The sequence below is a fragment of the Mauremys mutica genome, chromosome 13 (genome assembly GCF_020497125.1).
Source record: "Mauremys mutica isolate MM-2020 ecotype Southern chromosome 13, ASM2049712v1, whole genome shotgun sequence".
Classification (NCBI taxonomy): Eukaryota; Metazoa; Chordata; order Testudines; family Geoemydidae; genus Mauremys; species Mauremys mutica.
Window position 1 is genome coordinate 32543678 of NC_059084.1, and position 21759 is coordinate 32565436.

A 21759-nucleotide genomic window follows, 5' to 3' on the forward strand; every position below is an offset into this window, starting at 1 on the left:
GACTAGATGACCTCCTGAGGTCCCTTCCAACCCTGAGATTCTATGATTCTATGACCCGCAGCTTGAAAACCACTGATCTAGGACATCTGTCATGTCTTGTTTGTTCTCTCATCCTCTCCCCAGAGGGAGCAGCAGGTGCAGTGGAGTCTTGTTTTGGTTGGGGGGAGGGGTTATTTTCTTTTAGTATTTTATATATATGTGTGTGTGTGTTTATACTACAGAAGCAAAGTCAAAGGAATGCACTGTACATATGGGGTGAAAGGTAGTGAGGTTTGTGATGGTCCTTAGTTCCTGCAGGAGCTCATTCCATAGTCTTGGACCATCCCCAGAGAAAGTTCTGGCTCTCTCACAGACAAGCTTTATGCGTATTGTTGAGAGTTCCAATGTGCCAGGGGACATAGTTGTCGACTACAGTCTTTGCCCGGGAATGGCAATGCCTTGCTCAGCAACATGCATGCTCTCACATTTATTCTTCCACATCCTCACCCCAGACACATACATGTATGCACAATCACATGACTGGACACTGATATTTTCAGTGGTAAGTTTTCTTTACTTTTTTAATGTAGTTCGCACCATCTCTCTCAACATTGTTGTCAGCAAGTTGTAGCCTGAACAGTTATCACACTTACAAGATTATGTATTAGGGTGCAACATGCACTTGCCTCAGATAACAGGTTCTTTTCTTAGGCGGCTACTTAAAGTTAATTGAAAAGATGGAATTTGGTGAAACACAAACTTTATTTAGTACAGACAACTATAATTGAAATTATAGGAAAGGATCAATATACACTAAGATTAGAATAAGGTAAGTACAGTAAAGTGGTTTCCTGCATTTGTCCGACTTACAGGCTTGCATTGTGCATATTTACAACATATGGAGACCATTGGAAACAAAGATGGAAGGGAACATAAGTGGAGCCCATCAGAAAGGCGATCCTGATTAAGTTTACACAGTCTTGGGGACCTGACACACCCCAAGAAATGGGAACTGAGGGTGGCATTTTATACCCTTCCTTATGGTGATAGTACAGATATATACAATTTCATGCTTTATCCTGATTATAATAAGGTCAATAGTGGTCCCTAACCATACATGGCCTTTGGCGTGTCCTTAATTATGCCTCAAGCATTGATATTCCTCTCTTACATCACTTATTTATTAATAATTCCTATATGTACAAGCAGTCTAACTGCTTAGATGCTGCATAGCAACCTAATTGCTAAAGCCCCCCAAACTCCCTTCCTGTGGAGTTCTGTCGAGTACTGGACCTGTTTGGGGTTACTTGATTGTGTTTCAGAATGAAAGTAAAAAATATTTGACCCGGGATTATCTTCTTAGATTTCTCTCATTTCAGCTGCACTTCAGCCTTTAATATAATTACTTCCACAAAGCCTTAACCTAATGTGATAGGCCCTTACATTTTAGCAAGCTTAATAACACATATACTTATGTTCACCTATTTGCCCCCATGCATGTTCCACGCTAACAAGCCGTACACCCACATACATACAATCTTATGCTCCTATTATGTCATTTTACCTCTAGCAAGCATAAAATCACCCAAGAGACATGAGACAGGCTCATAGGTCATAAATACAGCTAAGATTTTGTCACTAGAAAAAAGGCATGGACAGGTCATGGGCAATAAAGAAAAATTCACAGAAGCAGTGACCTCTCCATGACTTTTACTAAATATATCTGTGACAAAATGGGGAGCTCAGCTGCGGGGGGTTCCCGTACCGCTTGCAGGGCTGAAGTCACAGAGGTCTCTGGAAGCCACGGATTCCGAGAGTTCTGTTATAAAATCGTAGCATTAGTCATAATATCAGGTCAGCGGTCAACAAAATTGATATAGGAAAAGAAAATCTTTAAACACTCCTCTTAATTTAAAAAGAACCTTCGTTAAATCACCAAGAACCAGTCAAAGAACTATATAGGATGACATCAAAGGATTATTTTTAAAATAAAGCTTGTAGTAAAATGGTCTTTTTTAATAAGGGCTAAAGGAATGGGGAAGCCTGGACTATTTCATCATGTTACTCTGTGTTTTGTATTTGTTTTCAAACTGACACAAGATACAACTATCAGAAAAAATTATGGTAACTCTGGGAATGAGATTACTAGGCCCTGGTCTACACTACAAATTTATGTCAGTGTAACTAAGTCACTCAGGGGTGTGGAAAATGTCATTACACCAACCCAACCCCCAGCGTAGACAGCGCTATGTCAGTGGGAGGGCTTCTCCTGTCGACACAACTTCCGCCTCTCGCAGAGGTGGAGTACCTGTGCCGCCAGGAGATGCTCTCCCGTCCGAGTAGGTAGCGTCTTCACCAAGTGCTACCGCGGCGCAGCTGGGCCAGTGCAAGTGCGCTGCTGCAGCGCTGTAAGTGTAGACACACCCTAGGACAAGAGAGAACAGGTTAGGGCCCAAATCGACTCGATATTTGCTTAGATTTTGATTTGTTATAGCTTGTGATCAGATCCAGTTGACTGTGTCCAAGAGTCAGTCTTTTCTCATCCCTGTGTATAGTGCAGCTATTTTCCTTTGGCACTTCATCACCGAGTCTAGCAGAGCTTGGGACTGCAGCTGTCCGCTCCCTTTTTAACTGATTGTATTGGATAATCAGGTCCAGTTTACTATGTCCAAGAGTCAGCGTTCTCTCGTTCCTGCAGATTTTGCTGCTGCTTTCTATTGCTTTTCCACTTGAAACATCCCTGGGCGCTTTCTGCTTGGTATCTGCCCCATTTGTACCAGTGTACTCAGAGGAGGACTGTAAGTTTGGTCCCTGTCTGATGGCAGAGTGATGGAGCAATTGGTCATTTTTCGTTTTAGCCAATGCCTTCTTTTCTAGATGACTAGGTTCACTGCAGCTTAGTATGGGGAAAGACACTGGCTGCAAGGATGCCTGGTGTGACTTAGGATTAGGCTTGTCATATAAAGCAGATTTGAAGTTAGCTGAAGTGCTGTGGCTAGAGTTTGACATTTCCGAGTGCTGCTTGGAGTTACTTGGCTTCATGGAGCCGATGGCTTCCTTTCTCTTTTCACTGGTGAAATCTGGACCCAAGTCTCGCTTTTCATGGAGTACATTGTAGGTGGAGTTCTTCAGAAAAGGAGACACCTTTACGCTCTCAATGCTTGAATTTGAGAGACTGCTTGCATGGCTTGTGGTTTCAGTTTCATTCGTTTGGGCAGATGTTAAGAGAGACTGGAAGTTCCCTGCTGAGCTGTGAGGTGAAGTGGAGCTTGTTCCAGCCTCGAGGATACAGAAACCAGGCACAGGTTTGGATTCTACGTACAAGCTTCGGAATTCTCTGTCAAAGTCCTCAATGATTTTGCCTCGGAAGTGTGTAACCAAGCAGGTGTGAACTTGACTGCAAAGCCAAGTAAAACTAGAAAAGAAATTTAAAGGTGAAATGAATCAATAGAAAGAGATGATTAGTAGGTATTTCTAACCTTTGAATGATTTACCATAGATATTACAGCATTTCTATCCTCACACTAATGGGTGCATTGTAATATATTGGAACCTCACCTCCACGGTCTCAGGGGAAGGTGTTTGTTTCACCACAGGGTGAAGAGAGAAGGATGTCGTGCCCTGGGCTCTGGATGTACATGAAGAGGGGAAGGTGCAGACATACTTGGCTTCTTGCAGGCAGTTTAAACGGTAATAGGGAGATGTCCCAGGAAGGGAGGAGGGCCAGGCAAGTGGGGGGCTCTGGGTGTGTCCCCAAGGGGCAGGGAGGTGGGGATCCTGGATGGGGACTGGATGTGTCCAGGAGATCCTGGTCTGTAGAGGATGTATTATCCTGGGCAGTGGGATCCCAGGCTGTAGAGAGGGTATCCCCCTGGGGTGGAGGGATCCCAGGCTCTGGGGGACGGGTGTTCTAGGGGATACCGGGCACAGGGGGAGGCAAGGCAGAGGCTACCAGAGTCTCCGGGATTGGCTCGCTGTATTTTCTGTATCTTTATTTCTGCATCATTAATACAAGGTAAAGGGATTTTTAATGATGTGTTTGCCAGGTACTAAGCCCGCTGAAGTCTCAGGATCCCAACCCCCGAACCTGGGTTAAACTGTTTAATTTTGGACAGTGACCAGGCCACGTTAACGTGACTCTTTGCAGCCACACGTTTCATCTACATTATACAACAGGTAACATTAATTGCATGAAGCTACGGGGATTAGCTGTGGGGACGGGGGGTAGTGTTACAGTGCCAGTGGTGGGATAGCATTAGTGGGTGGCACGGTACATGGTGCTGGGAGGAGGGTGCTGTGCAGGGCAGAGCATGTGGCACCGAGCAGGAGGCTGCACAAACACCCCATTCCTTCAGCCACCAGCACCGACCCTCCATTGCTCTTTGCCAGCAGCTCCCTGCTCAGCGCTTCAGCAGTGCAGGAGGCCGGGGGGGAATGGGGTGGCTACAGGTGGGAAGGGCAGGGAGAGCATGGGCAGGGAGGGTTGCGGGGCACAGGGGGAGCATGGGCAGCAGAGGGTTGGGGGCACAGGTGGGCAGGGCGGCGGGGCTCAGGTGGGTGCATGGGGCAGTCAGGCAGGAAGCATGGTGGGGTAGCACTGGTGAACACAGACAGGGAGCTGGGGTTGGGGGGAATGAGGAGTCTCTTGGCCATTGCTCTGAGAAGCAGGGGAGACACCCCTGAGCTCTGCAGGGAGCCTGTTGAGGAGGGGGTGCCCAGGAACTGGACAGGACTTTCCCTGCAGGACAGTGCTGGCAATGCAGAGGGAGGGAGGGGAAAGGACTGAGCCTAGCTGTCCCTGGCACCTGCCAATGCTGCAGTGCACTGGCTGGTTCGTCCATGTTGCCTCTTAGTGGCACCAGCTGGCTAGAAGCCGCTGCCCAGGTGTTCTTTGCCCAGTGGTTATTGTCACTGGATCTCTCTGATTGGTCCAGCTTTTCACCCTCACTGCCCATAGTGCAGATCCTTGTCATCTCAGCCTCTGTAATGTGCGGCCTCCCAGCCCACAGCCGCTCACTCTGTGCCCCTTCCACTGGACATGCCTGTAAAAGCGCTTGTTAATCCTTACAACCTTCTGGGCAAGATTAAAGCATTGTGCTCTCATGTGACTCCTTGATGCAATGCTGGGCTCACACCAGTTTTATTCTGGTGCAACCCCAGTAGGGTGACTAGATGTCCCGATTTTATAGGGACAGTCCCGATTTTTGGAGCTTTTTCTTACATAGGCACCTATTACCCCCAACCCCTGTCCCGATTTTCACACTTGTTATCTGGTCACCCTAAACCCCAGTGACTGGTCGAGTTGCTCCTGGTTTCCATTGCTGTGGCAAGATGAGATTTAGGCTTCCTGCCTTTGCCTTTCAAGCCTAACTGACTGGATATTCGGCTTCGGTTGTATTCCCCTCTTTACCCTTACAGGGTTAATTCTAAACTATGGACAGAGATCACAGGACCTGCTGGAAATCCAGAGAAAAGGATAATTCAAAACAATAAGCAGTTTGATTACATCCATCATGTCATTATAGGCACTAGGGAAATGGTCTGCCTTCGAGGAGAGCTCCCATTCTGACCATGGGAGGATGTGGCTGGGTTTGTTGGCAGAGGGGGGAGAGCATGTGGCAAGAGGGGAGATCTAAGATGTAGGGCAGGGCCTTGGAGGAGGGAACTAGAAGTGTAAACTTGTTGCCAGTAGACAGCTTGAGGTGACATGGTGAGACTGGCAGGGGAGTGAGGAGGGTGCACAGATCCAGGTGGGATGTGTCCAGGGTTAGCCATTGGCACAGAAAAAAAGGGTCTCATATTTTGGTATCTTGTAAAGAAACTTGAAGATTTGCGAATGGCTTAGGTGTGAGGGGGAGGAATCAGACATGAACTCTGGACTGGGATGTCAGCAGTAACACCAGTCTGGAAGGAGAGGCGTTAGGAGAGGAAGAGTTGGCTTTAAGCCATATTTTTAAGCTGGAGCTGTTGGTAACCATTCAGGAGAGAGCCTGGGATGCAGGGCTGCACACAGGGAAGCAGGTCTGTGACCTGTCAGCTTGGAGAAGACAGTTAAGTTAACGTGAGCGAGTGAGGCCACGTAGGCTAAAGTGTAGAAAGGCCCAAGGACAGAGTCTGAAGGATCCTGACAGAGCAGGGAAAGGGGCAGCCGAAGGAGACACTGAAGGAGCATTCCTGGTGGCAGGAGGACAGCATTCCAAGGAGGAGGGAACGATAGCCTCAGAAGCAGCAGAAAGTCTGAGCAGGATGGAATACAGACTGAAATTCAGCCAGGATGCAGCCAAGTCAGCAAAATCCTGGGCAGAAGAACGGGGCTGCAGGAAGTGGAGAGGGCTTCAGGGAGGGAGTTTATAGTGGTTATGAGGCAATGGGGGTGTGGGCCTGGGACTCAATAAGGGGGAAGAAGGGCTGCTTTGTGAGGAAGTCAGCAGAACTTGAGGAGGAGAAGATGAGTTTTTAGTGAAGGAAGCCCCGGTGGCCCGTGGAGACTCTTCGGGGCTGCCCAGCAGCTCAGGAGCAAGAGTGGGGCAAGCAAATGCTGGATGTAAACCAGGGCAGAGGGGAGGAAGAGCAAAAGAGTGGCGTGGAGGAGAGTGTAGAACAGAGAGTGTCAACTGCAGTCAAAGGTGAGGAAGCAGGGAGCCATGGGCAAGGCTGCAGTTATGAGCAGCAACAAAACCAGATGTTGCTCGATCAAAGGTCATGGAAGGGCCAGCTGGGAGGTAGAGAGCAGGGTGGGCGTGGACAGTATTCAAGGAAAGAAAGTGGTGATCAGAAGTGGAAAAGATCACTGCTGTGTGAAGACATCAAAGTCCAGGGGGTGGCATTGGTGGAGTGTGTGTGCAGTGGGAGATAATGCAGTCTGAAGATCAAACAACAAGGTAAGGGCAGGAGGCTAGAGGATGGGTGAGCAATCAGCATGAAAGCTGAAGTAATTGACAGTGATGAAGAGGGAGAGCCATGTGTTGAAATCAGGCAGGAAGAGGGTGTGAGGGATGCAGGTGAGATTATGAAGTTGGTTTCTCTGTGACAATGAATGTTTGGCCCAATGTCTCTGAGTTTTAGAGGTGCAAACTGTGATGTCTCACCTGTATGTACCAGCAAGAACGTGGTCACAATCTATCAGTACAAACTTCTCCAGGACTTGACCTTCAAATTTCTTGCCTCCTTTACTGTAATATACGTCTCCACTCACACACCGCACTCGCATGTTCTGAAATCAGAGGACGAAATTTGGATTGAACCAGATTGAATAGAGTAAGCTAAACCTTTGCTTTCTTAACAGATTTCTATACAAATGATAACCTGAGCGATGAGCTGTCTGACAGTGACCCCCAGTCCGGAAAGGAGGGAAGCAGCAAGGCATAAAGTGTTTTCTGGCTACTACGTTCCCTACAGTACAGAGAGTTCTATCAAACTGCCTGCTGCTTGGGGATCATGTAATGAAATAAAAATACAGTACCAACAATTAACATGTTGTTGTTAGATGGCAACTTACACCACAGATTATACAAGATCTTGGCATGAAGAACTTGTCCTTCTAGATCATTTATAGAATTTATAAATCTATACCGTTTCTACCACATCATTTATACAATTATTGAAAAGCTCTGGCCTAAGAACCAACCCTTGCAGAACCCACCAGAAAGACACCATTAGTTGATGATTCCTCATTCACAGCTACATTTTGATATCTCTGTCAGTCAGCTTTTTAATCCATTTAATATATAGAATACAGATTCTGGATATTGTTAGGGTTTTGTTATTCATGCAGTAAAAACGCCTTACATAATTCTAACTATATTATTTCCCAGTTACCTTTATCAGCCTGACTTGTAATCTTGTCAGACAACATCATTAGTTGCCTCACCAGAGTAAAACTGACCTGAGCCTACCTACATTTATGCCTTGCACAGGGTACTTTGGTGATCCTTCATAAAATCATAGAAGTGTAGGACTGGAAAGGACCTTGAGAGATCAAGTAGTCCAGTCTCCTGCATTCAAGGCAGGACTAAGTAATAACTGGACCATTCCTAACAGGTGTTTGTCTAACCTGCTCTTAAAAACCTTCAATGATGGAGATTCCACAACCTCCCTAGGCAATTTATTCCAGTGCTTAACCACCCTGTCAGTTAGCAAGTTTTTCCAAATGTGCAACCTAAACTGCCCTTGCTGCAATTTAAGCCCATTGTTTCTTGTCCTGTCCTCAGTGGTTAAGAACAATAATTTTTCACCCTCCTCCTTGTAAACAAACTTTTATGTACTTGAAAACTGTTATCATGTCCCCTCTCAGTCTTCTCTTCTCCAGACTAAACAAACACAACTTTTTCAATCTTCCCTCATAAGTCATGTTTTCTAGACCTTTAATAATTTTTGTTGCTCTTTTCTGAACTTTCTCCAGTTTGTCCACATCTTTCCTGAAATGTGGCACCCAGAACTGGACACAATACTCCAGTTGAGGCCTTATCAGTGCAGAGTAGAGCAGAAGAATTACTTGTCATGTCTTGCTTATAACACTCCTGCTAATATATCCCAAATGATGTTCTCTTGTTTTGCTAAAGTGTTACACTGTTGACTCATATTTAGCTTGTGGTCCACTATGACCCTCAGATCCCTTTCTGCAGTACTCCTTCCTAGGCAGTCATTTCCCATTTTCTATGTGTGCAATTGATTGTTCCTTCCCATGTGGAGAACTTTGCATTTGTCCTTATTGAATTTCATCCTATTTACTTCAGACCATTTCTCCAGTTTGTCCAGATCATTTTGAATTTTAATCCCTGTTCTCCAAAGCGCTTGCAACCCCTCCCAATTTGGTATCATCTGCAAACTTTGTAAGTGTACTCTCTATGCCATTATCTAAGACACTGATGAAGATACTGGACAGAACTGGACCCAGAACTGATCCCTGTGAGAACCCACTTGTTATGCCCTTCCAGCATGACTGTGAACCACTGATAACTACTCTCTGGGAATGGTTTTCCAACCAGTTATGCACCTACCTTATAGTAGCTTCATCTAGGTTGCATTTCCCTAGTTCGTTTATGAAATGGTCATGTGAGACAGTATCAAAAGCCTTACTAAAGTCAAGATATACCACATCTACCACTTCCTCCCATCCACAAGGCTTGTTACTCTCTTACCAGCCTTGGTTATGGTGTAGAATGACCCCAGCACACATGCAGATCTTCCCCCAGAAATGTATGTCCTGTGCGACCCAGCCCCCTCCTGGACGGTACAAATATATTATGAGCTAGTATTAATGGAGGATTTTAACTTCCCTGATATCTGTTGGAAGATTATTACAGCAAAACATATGTTCTGCATATTCTTAGCATGTGTAAGAGGACAACTTTCTGAATCAGAAAGTTGGGGAAACAACTAGGGGGTCATTCATTTTGGATCTGGTTTTGACCAACGGGGATGAATTAGTTGTGAATGTGAAGGTGGTCAGGAACTTGGGAGGAACTGATCATGATCTGATAGAAATTCAAGATCCTGTGGAAAGGGGAGCATGAGAACAGCAAAACAAGGACACTGGAGTTCAGAAAGGCAGATTTCAACCAACTCAGAAATAGTAGGCAAGGCCCCACGGAAAGACCAATTAGGAAAAAAAGGAGGCAAAGGGGGCTGGCGGTTCTTAAAAGATGTAATACTGGTGGCTGAACATCATGCTGTTCCAATGCAGAGGAAAGATAAGAACATGTGCAGGAGGTGAATGTGGCTGCACAAGGAGATTTTCCGCAATCTAAAACCCCAAAGCCAGTTTTACTAAGAACAAACCATGCCAGACCAGCTTGAGTTCCTTCTTTAACAGGGTAACTAGTTTGGTGGACAGGGGGAATGTGGTGGTCATAATATATGTGGACTTCAGCAAGGCTTTTGACACAGTCCCACATGACAGTCTCATAAGTAAGCTGGAGAAATGCAGGCTCAGCGGAAGTGCATACATAATGCATGGATACATACATGATCTATACATAATTGGTTTAAAAAAGCACAAACAAAGAGTAACTATTAATGGAATGATGTCAGATTGGAGAAAGGCCTCAAGTGGGGTTCCAGAGAGCTCTGTTCTGGGTCCGGAGTTATTTAACATCTAAAATTCAGAGGGTTCTTGATAAATTAGAGAACTGGGCTATAGAGAACAAAATGAAATTCAGCAAAGACAAATGTAAGGTGCTACACTTAGGGAAGAAAAACCAAATGCACAAATACAGAATGGGGGAAACTGGATTGGCAGCAGCACTGCTGAGAAGGATCTGGGAGTTGTGGTGGCTCACAACCTCAATGTGAGTCAGCAAATGCAATTTTGGGTTCCATTATCAGAGGCACATAGCATGCAAGTCACAGGAGGTGATAGTATCACTCTACTCAGCACTGATTAGGCCTCAGCTGGAGCATTGTGTCCATTTTTGGTCATTAATGTATAAAAAGGATGAAGAGAAACTGGAAAGAATCCAGAGGCGAGCAACAAAGATGATCAAAGCGATGGAATGCAGCCACATGAGCAAAGGCTGAAGGAACTGGGTATGTTTAGTTTGGAAAAGAGGAGATTAAGGGAGATATGATAGTGGTCTTCAAATACTTGAACAGCTGCCATAAAAAAGATGGAGAAAAGTTGTCCTGCCCTCAGTGGCAAGAGAGAACAAGAGGCAATGGGTTCAAACTACAGCATAGCAGATTTAGTTTAAATCTCAGGGAAAACCTCCTAACTGTAAGAAAAGTAGGACAATGGAAGAGATGGCCTTGGGAGGTCCTGGAATCTCCTTCGCAGGAGGTTTTCAAAAGGAGGCTGGAGAGCCATCTGTCTTGGATGGTTTAGAGTCAACAAATCCTGCATCTTGGCAGAGGGTTAGACTAGATGACCCCTGCAGTCCCTTCTAGCCCTGTGGTTCTATGATTAAGTCAGTTATTCCTTTAGGGGATTAATATGCCCGTTTGTTATTTTAAATAGTTGTCCAGACTCTTCAGCTGAAACATACTGGATTAGATAAAACAATAAAACAATTTTATTAACTACACAGAGATTGATTTTAAGTGTATACAAGTAATGAGGCATAAAAGTCAGAAATTGTTCTAAGAAAATAAAGATAAAATGCTTACTAGTGCCTAATTTAACAAAAACTATATTAGATTCAAAGCAAAGTTTTCTCACCACATGTTTTCAAGCAGTCCTACTGATCAAACTCTTTAGGTGAAGGCCCATCCCCCAGAGATAAAGGGCTGCTTCCTTTGTCTCCTCAGGGGCAGTTAACATGATGTGCAGGGAGAGAGAGTGTGGTGCCTTGGGGTGTCTGCCACTTCTTTTTGTAGTCCTGTGCCCGCTTTGAGAAGCATTTCCAGCTGGGAGCAAGGCAACAGGCAGTCTGCACGGAAGGAAACTCCATGCTGTTTCTTTGCTAAGATGTAGATTTTTGCACCTGCCCCTTTCCTGCCAAAGAATGGCCACTGAGGCCAGGTCTATGCCACAGACCTATATCAGTATAACTATGTTGCTCAGTGCTGTGAAAAATCCACCCCCCTGAGCAATGTAGTTATACCAGCCTCACCTCTCATGTAGACTGCACTGTGGGGGAAAGCCTCTCTCGTTGACATAGCTACTGCCTTTTGCGGAGGTGGATTAACTATGCGGACGGGAGATGTTCTCCAGTCAGCGTAGTAACATCTTCATTAAAGTGGTGCTGCTGTGGCACTGTATATGAAGACAAGCCCTTAGCAGGTAATGGTCTGTTAGCCTTGTTTACACCTGCCTGAGGCGTCAGCTTGCTCTCAGTGTCTGAGAAACTGGTTTAGCCACTCCCCAGACTTATCTGGAAAACCTATTTTTAGTCAGCTTATAACTTCACATATAATGCTGCTATGTGCATTTCACCATGATATCATTGATCAGCAAATTATGAGTTTTTTAAACGACACCTCACAAGGCATACTTTGTACAAACATTATTACAATAGGGTGTGTGAACACAGGGGTATATTCTGTCATAAATATCAATTGCATTAACTTTGTACACCACCAAAAGAATTGCTGCAAACTTACTGGGAAATGGTCCTTGTTAAGACCCATTTTACTGCACATCTCTATAAAATACTTTAAGTACTTCTCATCAAGGATCAGGTAAACAGAGACACGTCGCCTGCTTGAAGCTTCCATCAGGTCACAGAGTATCTCCATGTCTGTGAAGAGATCCATGACGACTGCTATCACCTAGCCAGAAAACAAACAAGAAGACCCAACTGAAGGATCATTCCTAGATGGACACAGTTGTGGTAGGTAGCTTCCCAGCCGAAAAGGGGAGAAAGCAACACCTCAGAGACCTGAACACCATAAAGTGTAGGGACTCAGGGCTGATGTACACTGGAAAGTTATGTTGACCTAGCTATGTCACTCACATAATTAAGCCATGTAACTCCTAGTGTAGACAGCACTAGGTTGACAGAATAATTCTTCCATAGATCTAGCTACCACCTCTTGGAGACATGGATTTATTACAAAGATGGAGGAACTCCTTCCATCGCTGTAGTAAGCATCTACACTACAGCAGTGCAGCTGTGCCATGCTAGTGTTTCTAGGATAGAGGTACCCTTGGAGCACTAAATAGCGGAGTGCCAGGGGACAGGTCCTAGCACCTCTCTCTATACACATGGAGGCAGGATGTTGCCAAACCTTGACCGTCTTTCAATTCGTAATAAGGAATCTGGACTTGGTATCAGGGAGAGTGAGCAGCAAGGTGGCAGCATTACCATGCTCATCCCCACAGTATACTTAGGACTGCAGCATAGTTTGGCTAGAAAAACAGAGAAAATTCAGAGGGACCTAACCAAGGTAGGGGAATGGGTAGCATGGCAGATGACATAAGGGCAATAGAAAGAACAATTTGAATTGCCCCTACATGTTGTAGGGTTCTAAATTAACTGTAACCCACCAGGAAAAAGACCTGGGCACCGTTCCATGAAGAGCTCAGCCCAATATGCCTTGGCAGCCAAAAAAGAAATAAAACATTAGGGTGCATAAGGAATTGGATAAAAATAATATGGGAAATATCATGCCATTCTATAAATGAATGGCACACCCATCCCTGTGTTAGTATGTGCAGTTCTGGTCATCCCATCTCAGACACTATGTAGCAGATGTACAGCAGTTCAGAGGTGAGCAAAGAATGAAGGCTCGGGAAAGAGAGAAAGATTGAAAAGTCTGGGAATGTTTAGATTAGGAAGCAGACAAATAAGAGGGAATGTTAGAGATTTATAAAATAATGAATGACTTGGAGAAAGTGAACTGGGCACTGCTATTTACCCTGTCTTGTAACACAGAGAAAGGGGATATTCGATGAAATTGAAAAGCACAATATTTAAGACAGATAAAAGGAAATACTTTTTACACAATGCACAACTAGCCTGTGAAACTCATTGCCATAAGATATAAGAACATAAGAATGGCCCTACTGGGTCAGACCAAAAGTCCATCTAGCCCAGTATCCTGTCTTCTGACAGTGGCCAGTGCCAGGTACCCCAGAGGGAATGAACAGAACAGGTAATCATCAAGTGATCCATCCCCTGATCCCCATTCCCAGCTTCTGGCAAACAGAGGCTAGGGACACCATTCCTGCCCATTCTGGCTGATAGCCATTGATGGACCTATCCTCCATGGATTTATCTAGTTCCATTTTGAACCCTGTAATGGTCTTGGCCTTCACAACATCCTCTGGCAAGGAGTTCCAGTTTGACTTTGCGTTGTGTGAAGAAATACTTCCTTTTATTTGTTTTAAACCTGCTGCCTATTAATTTCATTTAGTGACCCCCTAGTTCTTGTGTTATGAAAAGTAGTAAACACTTCCTTATCTACTTTCTCTACACCAGTCATGATTTAATAGACCTCAATCATATCTCCCCTTAGCCATCTTTCCAAGCTGAAAAGTCCTAGTCTTATTAATCTCTCCTCATACGGAAGCCATTCCATACCCCTAATAATTTTTGTTGCCCTTTTCTGAACCTTTTCCAATTCCAATACATCTTTTTTGAGATGGGGTGACCACATCTGCACACAGTATTCAAGATGTGGGCGTACCATGGATTTATATAGAGGCAACATGAAATGTTCTGTCCTATTATCTATTCCTCTCTTAATTATTCCCAGCATTCTGTTTGCTTTTTTGACTGCCGCTGCATATTGAGTGGATGTTTTCAGAGAACCACCCACAATGACTCCAAGATCTCTTTCTTGAGTGGTAACAGCTAATTTAGACCCCATCATTTTATATGTATACAGATAGTTGGGATTATGTTTTCCAATGTACATTACTTTGCATTTATCAACATTAAATTTCATCTGCCATTTTGTTGCCCAGTCACCCAGTTTTGCCAGTTCCTTTTGTAGCTCTTCACAGTCTGCCTGGGTCTTAACTATCTTTAGTAATTTTGTATCCTCTGCAAATTTTGCCACCGCACTGTTTACCCCTTTTTTCAAATCATTTATGAATATGTTGAATAGGACTGGTCCCAGAACAGACCCCTGGGGGACATCACTATTTACCTCTCTCCATTCTGAAAACTGACCATTTATTCCTACCCTTTGTTTCCTATCTTTTAACCAGTTACCAATCCATGAGAGCATCTTCCCTCTTATCCCGTGGCAGCTTACTTTCCATAAGAGCCTTTGGTGAAGGACCTTGTCAAAGGCTTTCTGAAAATCTAAGTACACTATATCCACTGCAACCCCTTGGTCCACATGCTTGTTGACTCCCTCAAAGAATTCTAGTAGATTGATGAGGCATGATTTCCCTTTACTAAAACCATGTTGACTCTTCCTCAACAAATTATGTTCACCTATAAGTCTGATGATATTGTTCTTTATTATAGTTTCAAACAGTTTGCCCAGTACTGAAGTCCGGTTTACAGGTCTGTAATTGCCAGAATCACCTCTGGAGCCCTTTTTAAAAATTGGCATCACATTAGCTATCCTCCAGTCATCTGGTACAGAAGCTGATTTAAATGACAGATTACAGACTACAGATAGTAGTTCTGCAATTTCACATTTGAGATCCTTCAGAATTCTTGGGTAAATACCAGCTGGTCCTGGTGACTTATTGCTGTTTAATTTCACTGAGGCCAAGAGCTTAGCAGGATTCAGAAAAGGACTGGACATTCATCTAGATCAGCGTTTCTCAAATTGGAGTCTGTAGACCCCTGGTGGTCCCCAAGGGTACTCCAGGGGGTCCACAGGCCCCACAGATCAACTCCTCCCCCCTCCCTTCCTCCCTCACAGTGCCTCCTTCACACCAGGGAACAGCTGTTCCCTGGTGTGAAGGAGGCGCTGGGAGGGAGGGGGAGGAGCGGGGACCCTGGCTCCGCGCCGCACCCAGAAGCGGCCAGCACACCCCTGTGGCCTGGGGGGGGGGGGGGGGGCGGGAGCAGGGTGTCTCTGCACGCTGCCCCCGGCCCAAGCACCAACGCCGCAGCTTCCATTGGCCAGGAACTGCGGCCGGTGGGAGCTGTGGGGGCACTGCCTGTGGGCAGGGGCAGCGTGCAGAGATCCTCTGCTCCTGCCCAGCCTAGAAGCCACTGCCAGAGGGATGTGCCAGTCGCTTTCAGGAGCCGCCCAAGGTAACTGCCGTCCCCCCTCACCCCTTCCTGCACCCCAGTCCCCAGCCCAGAGCCCGCACCCAAACTCCTTCCCTCATACCCCACCCCCAGCCCTGAGCCCCCTCCTGCACCCAAACTCCCAACCCAGAGCCTGCACCCCTCAACCCCTCCCACACCCAAACTCCCAGCCCACAGCCCTCATCCTTCACGCACCCAATCTCCCAGCCCAGAGCCTGAACCCATCACCCCCCCACACCCAAACTCCCAGCCCAGAGTCTGCACCCCTCAACCCCTCCCACACCCAAACTCCCAGCCCACAGCCCTCATCCATCACGCACCCAAACTCCCAGCCCAGAGCCTGAACCCATCACCCCCCCACACCCAAACTCCCAGCCCAGAGTCTGCACCCCCTCCTGAACCCAAACTCCCTCCCAGAGCCCGCACCCACTCCCGCACCCCAACCCCCTGCCCCAGCCTAGTGAAAGTGAGTGAGGATGGGGGAGAGCGAGGGAGGGAGGGAGGGGGGATGGAGGGAGCGGGGGCATGGCCTCAGGGCAGAGCACGAGGCAGGGGCTAAGTGGGGGGCTTTGGGGACCGCGGAAAATTTTTAAAGCAAAATGGGGTTCTTGGGTTGCTAAAGTTTGAGAACTGCTGATCTAGATAATAAAGACATCTGCAGGTACATTATAGAGGATAAAAGTATATAAACTCTCCGGTTCCAGAGCAAAACCAACCACTAACTGACAGGGACAACTTCCCCCATGGGCATGTTGGTGTATAAATGCCTGACAAAGCATGGGGTGGGGGCAGGCTGTTTGGGGAGGCACAGCCTTCCCTACCTGGCCCCCCATACAGTTTCACAACCCCGATGTGGCCCTCGGGCCAAAAGTTTGCCCACCCCTGATCTAGCCCATCCCTGACAGGTGTTTGTCTAATCTGCTCTTAAACATCTACAATGATCGAGATTCCACAACCTCCCTCAGCAATTTATTCCAGTGCTTAACCACCCTGACAGGTAGTTTTTACTAATGTCCAACCTAAACCTCCCTGCTACAATTTAAGTCCATTGCTTCTTGTCCTATCCTCAGAGGTTAAATTCTCATAGACTTTAAGGTCAGAAGGGACCATGATGATAATGTAGTCTGACCTCCTGCACAACGCAGGCCCCACAACCTCATCAACACACTCCTGTAATAGACCCCTAACCTCTGGCTGAGTTACTGAAGTCCTCAAATCATGGTTAAAAGGCTTCACATTACAGAGAATCCACCATTTACAGTAGTTTAAACCTGGAGGTATGGATGAACCCCTTTTGCAGGGTTTCCTTGAGATAGCTCCAGAGAGTCTGTAACTCTGGCTCTGAGAAGAAATGGATTCACCAAGGTATCTCCATTCTGGACTAGAGATCAATGGAGCAGCCATAGATGTAATGCAGTGGCAAAAAAATCAGCCTTTTTTTTTTTTTAATCGAACACATCTGCCTAAGCCTGATATTTGGCAGCTATTCTCAGGGCGATTGGGAGACTAGCAAAGACTGCCCAACTCTTCCGTCTCCGGGTCCCTGGGGGGGCATGTAGAGCTGCAGCAAACCTTTGACTGGAGGTCCGACTCTGGGACAAAAGATTGCCAGTAGTATTGCAAATTAAAATGAATGGTCTGCCAGTGGATACCTGGTTTGTGGGTGATGAGCCAGGGGATACCAAGAATGACTGGAGGATGTAGTGAGTAGCTCAGCCTGAACTGGAGGATTTCATGGTAATCTTGAAGAATGAAGACTTCTCTGGGGGCTGTTTGGTGGGGGACTGGACCCAAAAAGAGGAGCAATTTGTCAATGGCCTCCACAAATCAGGAGTCATCTTGGGATGAATCAGGATATTATGCACTCAAGCAAACTCCAACTTCATGAAATTGCTTGAAGTGCCAGAGTCCCCTACAGAACTCTAGGTTCATGTCCAACACTATGGGGTGCCAGAGAAGGAGTAGGAGTTGGAGGCGTGTTAGACTGTGATTGTTGCAAAGTTCCAGAAGACCCATGTCAGCATGAAGCACCAGAGCAAGGGGGATGACACCAACCCAGCCCAGTCCCCTCTGCTGGGCTGGGCTTCCTGTTTCCTGACCAAAACCATAGACCAGACTTTCGCACGTAGCTTGGCACAAGGTGGCCCAGTTCACTGCAGTACAGACATAGGTCTGATGCTCAATACCATTTTTTCTCCGCAGTGGAGAGCCAGGTCCGGGCTTGGCCGAACTGCATGGATTCCGGTTGGGACGAGGATGGAGAGAGTTGGCAGATTGGACCTGGCGAGACCGGCAGGGTCAGGACATCAGCCTTCTTTCTAGGCAGTGTTCCCTCAGGGGTTGTCAATCTTAACACCGAGCTCAATCAAGGCATCCAGATCAACTGGTGGTTCTAGTCACGCCAGTTTACGTTTGATCTCATCTCTGAGGCTGAGCAGGAAGTGGTACCTGTGCACAGCCTCATTCCAGACAGCGTCAACTATTAGACACCAGAACTCCAGGGCATAAGTAGCAATTGGCTGGTGTCCCTGCCACAGGGTTTGGAGTGTGGCTGCCTGCCTGTGGCTCAGCTCAGCAAAAATTACTGCCGGGGCTTGAACAAAGTCCTCAGATTGGTTCAGGAAAGAGCTAGATTTTTCCAGGAGTGGGGAGGGCCAAGCCAGCACCTCTGCAGGCAGCAGGCTAGTGATAAGTCCCACCCAAGAGTGGTCAGTGGAGAAGGTGGGGAGGGATGGCAGGTGCAGCAGGAATAGGAGTCGGCGCTGGTCCATAAAACTTTGGAACTGGCCGAGGTCACTGCCAAACTTGTCTGTCAGGGGAATTTTAGGTTCCTGAGGGGGGACTTACAGGCAATGCAACGTGCCTGCAGTGTAGCATTCTGTGCCTGAAGGTGTCTACCTGCCGCTGTAGGTTTTGTATGGCGCCCACTATCTCAGAGAGAGATGCTGGCTTTAGTGGGCTCCATTCCAGTAACTGACCCATTCCTACGTCCCTTCGTTATCTCCTTTTTGGTCGGGCTGCGCAGTGTCACAGACTGGGACATGGGCCAGTCATGCCTAGTGGTTAGAGCCAGAGTCAAGCTACAGGAGTCAGAGCTGAAGGTCAGGGCCAGGGTCAGGAACCAGGAGTCAGAAACTGAGCAGGGAGCAGAGCTGGAGTGGGCTGGAGCAAGGCTGGGAACAAAGCAGGCACAGGAACAATCACAGCTGTGGGATAAGCATTGAGCAGCCACTGGCCAAGTGCTACTGCTGGGCTTAATAGTAGTCCTGGAAATGCCTCTCAGCCAATCAGGTGATCTGGCTGATTAGGGGTTTCAGCCATGGTTAGCTAGCTGATTCTCGACCCAGGTATAGGCCCTCATTCCTGTGCCCTCCCTCCTGCCCGCAGGATGGATAAACCCTGGCCCAACCCCCTGCTCCCGGGATGGACAACCCCTAATCCTGCACCCACGGATTGGACCCCATGGTCTTAGGCACTATGCACACACATGATACATAGACAGTTTCTACCCTAAAAGACTCGGAGTCTAAGAATATGGTTGGAGAAAGCAGGAAGGAATCTGACCTGGGCTAGGTGAGGGGCACAGGTGGCTATAGAGTTGGGCAGCATATGTAGCAGTCACAGCACTCCAGCTCCCAGACACTGCCAGGCTTGTAGAGTATGGAATAGTGATGACAGCAGCCAGGAGTCAGAGTCCCTTACAGCTGTGCCCCATCCTGGGTGCCTGCATTCACCCCAGCTCTATCTAAATGGGGTGAGTTCTGTACATACCGTTTTTGCCCTGCTGATCAGGCACCGGAGTAAATCCTTGATGCTGTTGGCCTTGTTTCTCTGGAAATACACACTGGCTTGAGTTTGGCCATACCCTGTGGCAGGTGGTATCACTGGCCAGCCCAGCTCCAGCTCTGGAGGCTGCATGTCAGACAGGAGTGGGAAGTAGGTACCAGAGCTTAGTTCAGAGAGAAGGGAGGCCCTGTCCTCAGAGTCTCCCTCTTTGGGCTCGGTCTGATGCCCCTTCCTTGCATTAGGCTCCAGGATACTCTGGCTTCGATGCTGGCTCATGTAGTCCACGTCTAGGGGGGAGAGAAATGGCAGCTCCTGTTCCTCAGCAATGGCTTGCAGATACCCAGGCTCCCCGTGCTCTAGAAAGGCATCCACAGCCAGCCTGGCTGTCTCACTGTGCTGCAGCACCAGGGGGATGGGCTTCCTCCACCACAGCTTCTTCAGCTCCTCCAACCGACTCCGCAACGGTCCAGACACACCAGGACTGTCCCCAGAGCTCCTCTGGAACTGGGACCCAGCCTGAACATGGTGGCTGAACATGACTACAACTGCTGATGCTAATCCTCCAGAGGATCTGCCTGTTGTGTTCTTTGGCAGCTGGCTCTGGCCCTCTCTTCCAACACTTTGTCTCTCTCTGATTTTCCTCAGCTCTTTCACAATGGGCTCCCCTGGGGCTCTGGGACTTGAGAGCTCAGTGCACTTTGTCACTTATTCTCTAGGGTTGCCAACAGTTCCTTAAGAGAAGGGACGTCCCTTATTTCTTCATCTCTGCACAACAAGATTGGGAGTTGCTGAGTCCTGCAAAAAGCAGCAAGAAATACCCCAAGCCAATGTAGGTGAGTCCTGCTTATTAATTATTGATAATAATATCGGGAGGGGTGCTAAGAGAACAGTCCCTTATTTTTGAAATACAGTGTGGGCAACCCTACCTGAGTCTGCGTTAGTTGTCACTTACTGCTGAACATCCCTCCACTCCGGGCGAAGAGGTAGTTTTCAGCTATCCTTGCTCTCAGTTTTGTTGGCTGCAGACAAGTTTTCATGCAGTTGTGATTCTCAGCGTCTGGCTTGTCCCTTCCAGATGGATTCAAGAATTATTAGGCTCTTCCTTCTTCCTGCCAGTAACCGATTGCAGAAATATTTCCTCATGTACTGACACCCAGGCAGGTTTCTGCTCTCACCTCAGCTTGTCTGTCAGCCAGGGAGCAACCTGCCGGGCCAGGTCCTGTGCTGAGAGTGGAATGCAGATGTTGAATCTTGTTCCAAACTAAACATGTTTCTCTGTGGTAATTATAAAAAAATGCAACCATCACAAGCAATTAACGATAGTCAGCCAGTCAGCAAACACAGAGGAGATGGCCACTTGCTCATGAACACGTTGTCTGCTTGAAGCACCAGTCTCAGAACAGCACATGCCTTTTACGCCATAAACCCTGCAGGAGCAATAATTCCCAACAGACATGCTTTTTTTTTTTTTGGTATTTCCCCAAATACACATCTGGGGGGCACAGAATCCAAGATGTCTGAGAATGTCTGTTTCTCATGCCGTGCTAGACCAGCAACACTATGCATGTTATGGGTATTTTCAGTGCTGTATTGAGCCCAATCTGCCCATGGAGGCTTTAATACAGGGGGGACACACATCAGGAGCTGTCACTTTGTACTTTGCACCCCTTCCCTGGTACTGAATGGTATATGTTACTGGTACATGCACTGCACAATGTTCAGGAAAAAAAGCTCTGCACAGGGGAGCTGATTTTCAGCAAGTAGATGCATGTTCGATTGCACAACTGCTTTGCGTGTGTGCTACCAGAACTGAACACAAACAGCAGAGATTTGCGCTGTGCATGGCTAGCGTGTAGCCAACCCCCCAATTTGCACATGCACATTGGGTCATCATCAGAATAGCAGCCGGTAGCACTGACCGCATGTAAGGTTTTTCATCCATAGATGTCAAAGTGCTTTCCAAGGGTGACAGCAGTATTAGTATCCCATTTCCCAGAAAGGGAATCTGAAACCCGGGGAGGCAAAGGCCAACATTTCCAAACTCAAGGGCCATCATGGTCACTAGGGACTGACGGGGTCAGCACTCCGAGAATCAGGCCATGTCATTTTAGGCAAGTTTTAATACAAATACACTTTTAAGATGAGTCATGAGGCTGGATTGAACTCACTGACGGGTGGGAGGCGCACAGGTTCTGAAGTGCTGAGTACTATGATTCTCCTCCCAGTCATTATCATAGCAAAGTACTTTACTTCCAATTGATTTGCTTTGGGGTGTGTGTGTGTGTGTGCGCATGGTTTCTGTTAATGAAGGTGTGACATGGCCATTGCTCAGAAAGTGATGGCTTGATGCCAGCCATGTTCAGCCTACATCTAGCCTTCCAGTGCAGGCTCAGAT

The 21759-nt window shown here is 47.0% G+C and overlaps 1 protein-coding gene across 1 annotated transcript; it reads right to left on the bottom strand.

Annotated features, from left to right (window-relative positions):
• Positions 1–586: 586 nt before the first annotated feature.
• Positions 587–19901, bottom strand: FAM83C (family with sequence similarity 83 member C). Its single transcript, XM_044985818.1, has 4 exons — positions 19350–19901; positions 12019–12186; positions 7068–7192; positions 587–3394 (listed from the first exon to the last, which is right to left on the bottom strand). Exons 1-4 carry the CDS (start codon positions 19899–19901, stop codon positions 2425–2427), a joined length of 1815 nt encoding a protein of 604 aa, XP_044841753.1. The 3' UTR covers positions 587–2424.
• Between the last annotated feature and the right edge of the window lie 1858 nt (positions 19902–21759).

Bases quoted from the DNA above. Each gene is read 5' to 3' on its own strand.
- FAM83C (XM_044985818.1), bottom strand. From the start codon at position 19,901: ATGTTCAGCCACCATGTTCAGGCTGGGTCCCAGTTCCAGAGGAGCTCT. The intron at 12,187-19,349 runs GTATGTACAGAA...TTTTCTGGCTAG, and splicing joins TGATCAGCAGGGCAAAAACG to GTGATAGCAGTCGTCATGGA. The intron at 3,395-7,067 runs GTGAGACATCAC...TTTCTTTTCTAG, and splicing joins GTTCTTGCTGGTACATACAG to TTTTACTTGGCTTTGCAGTC.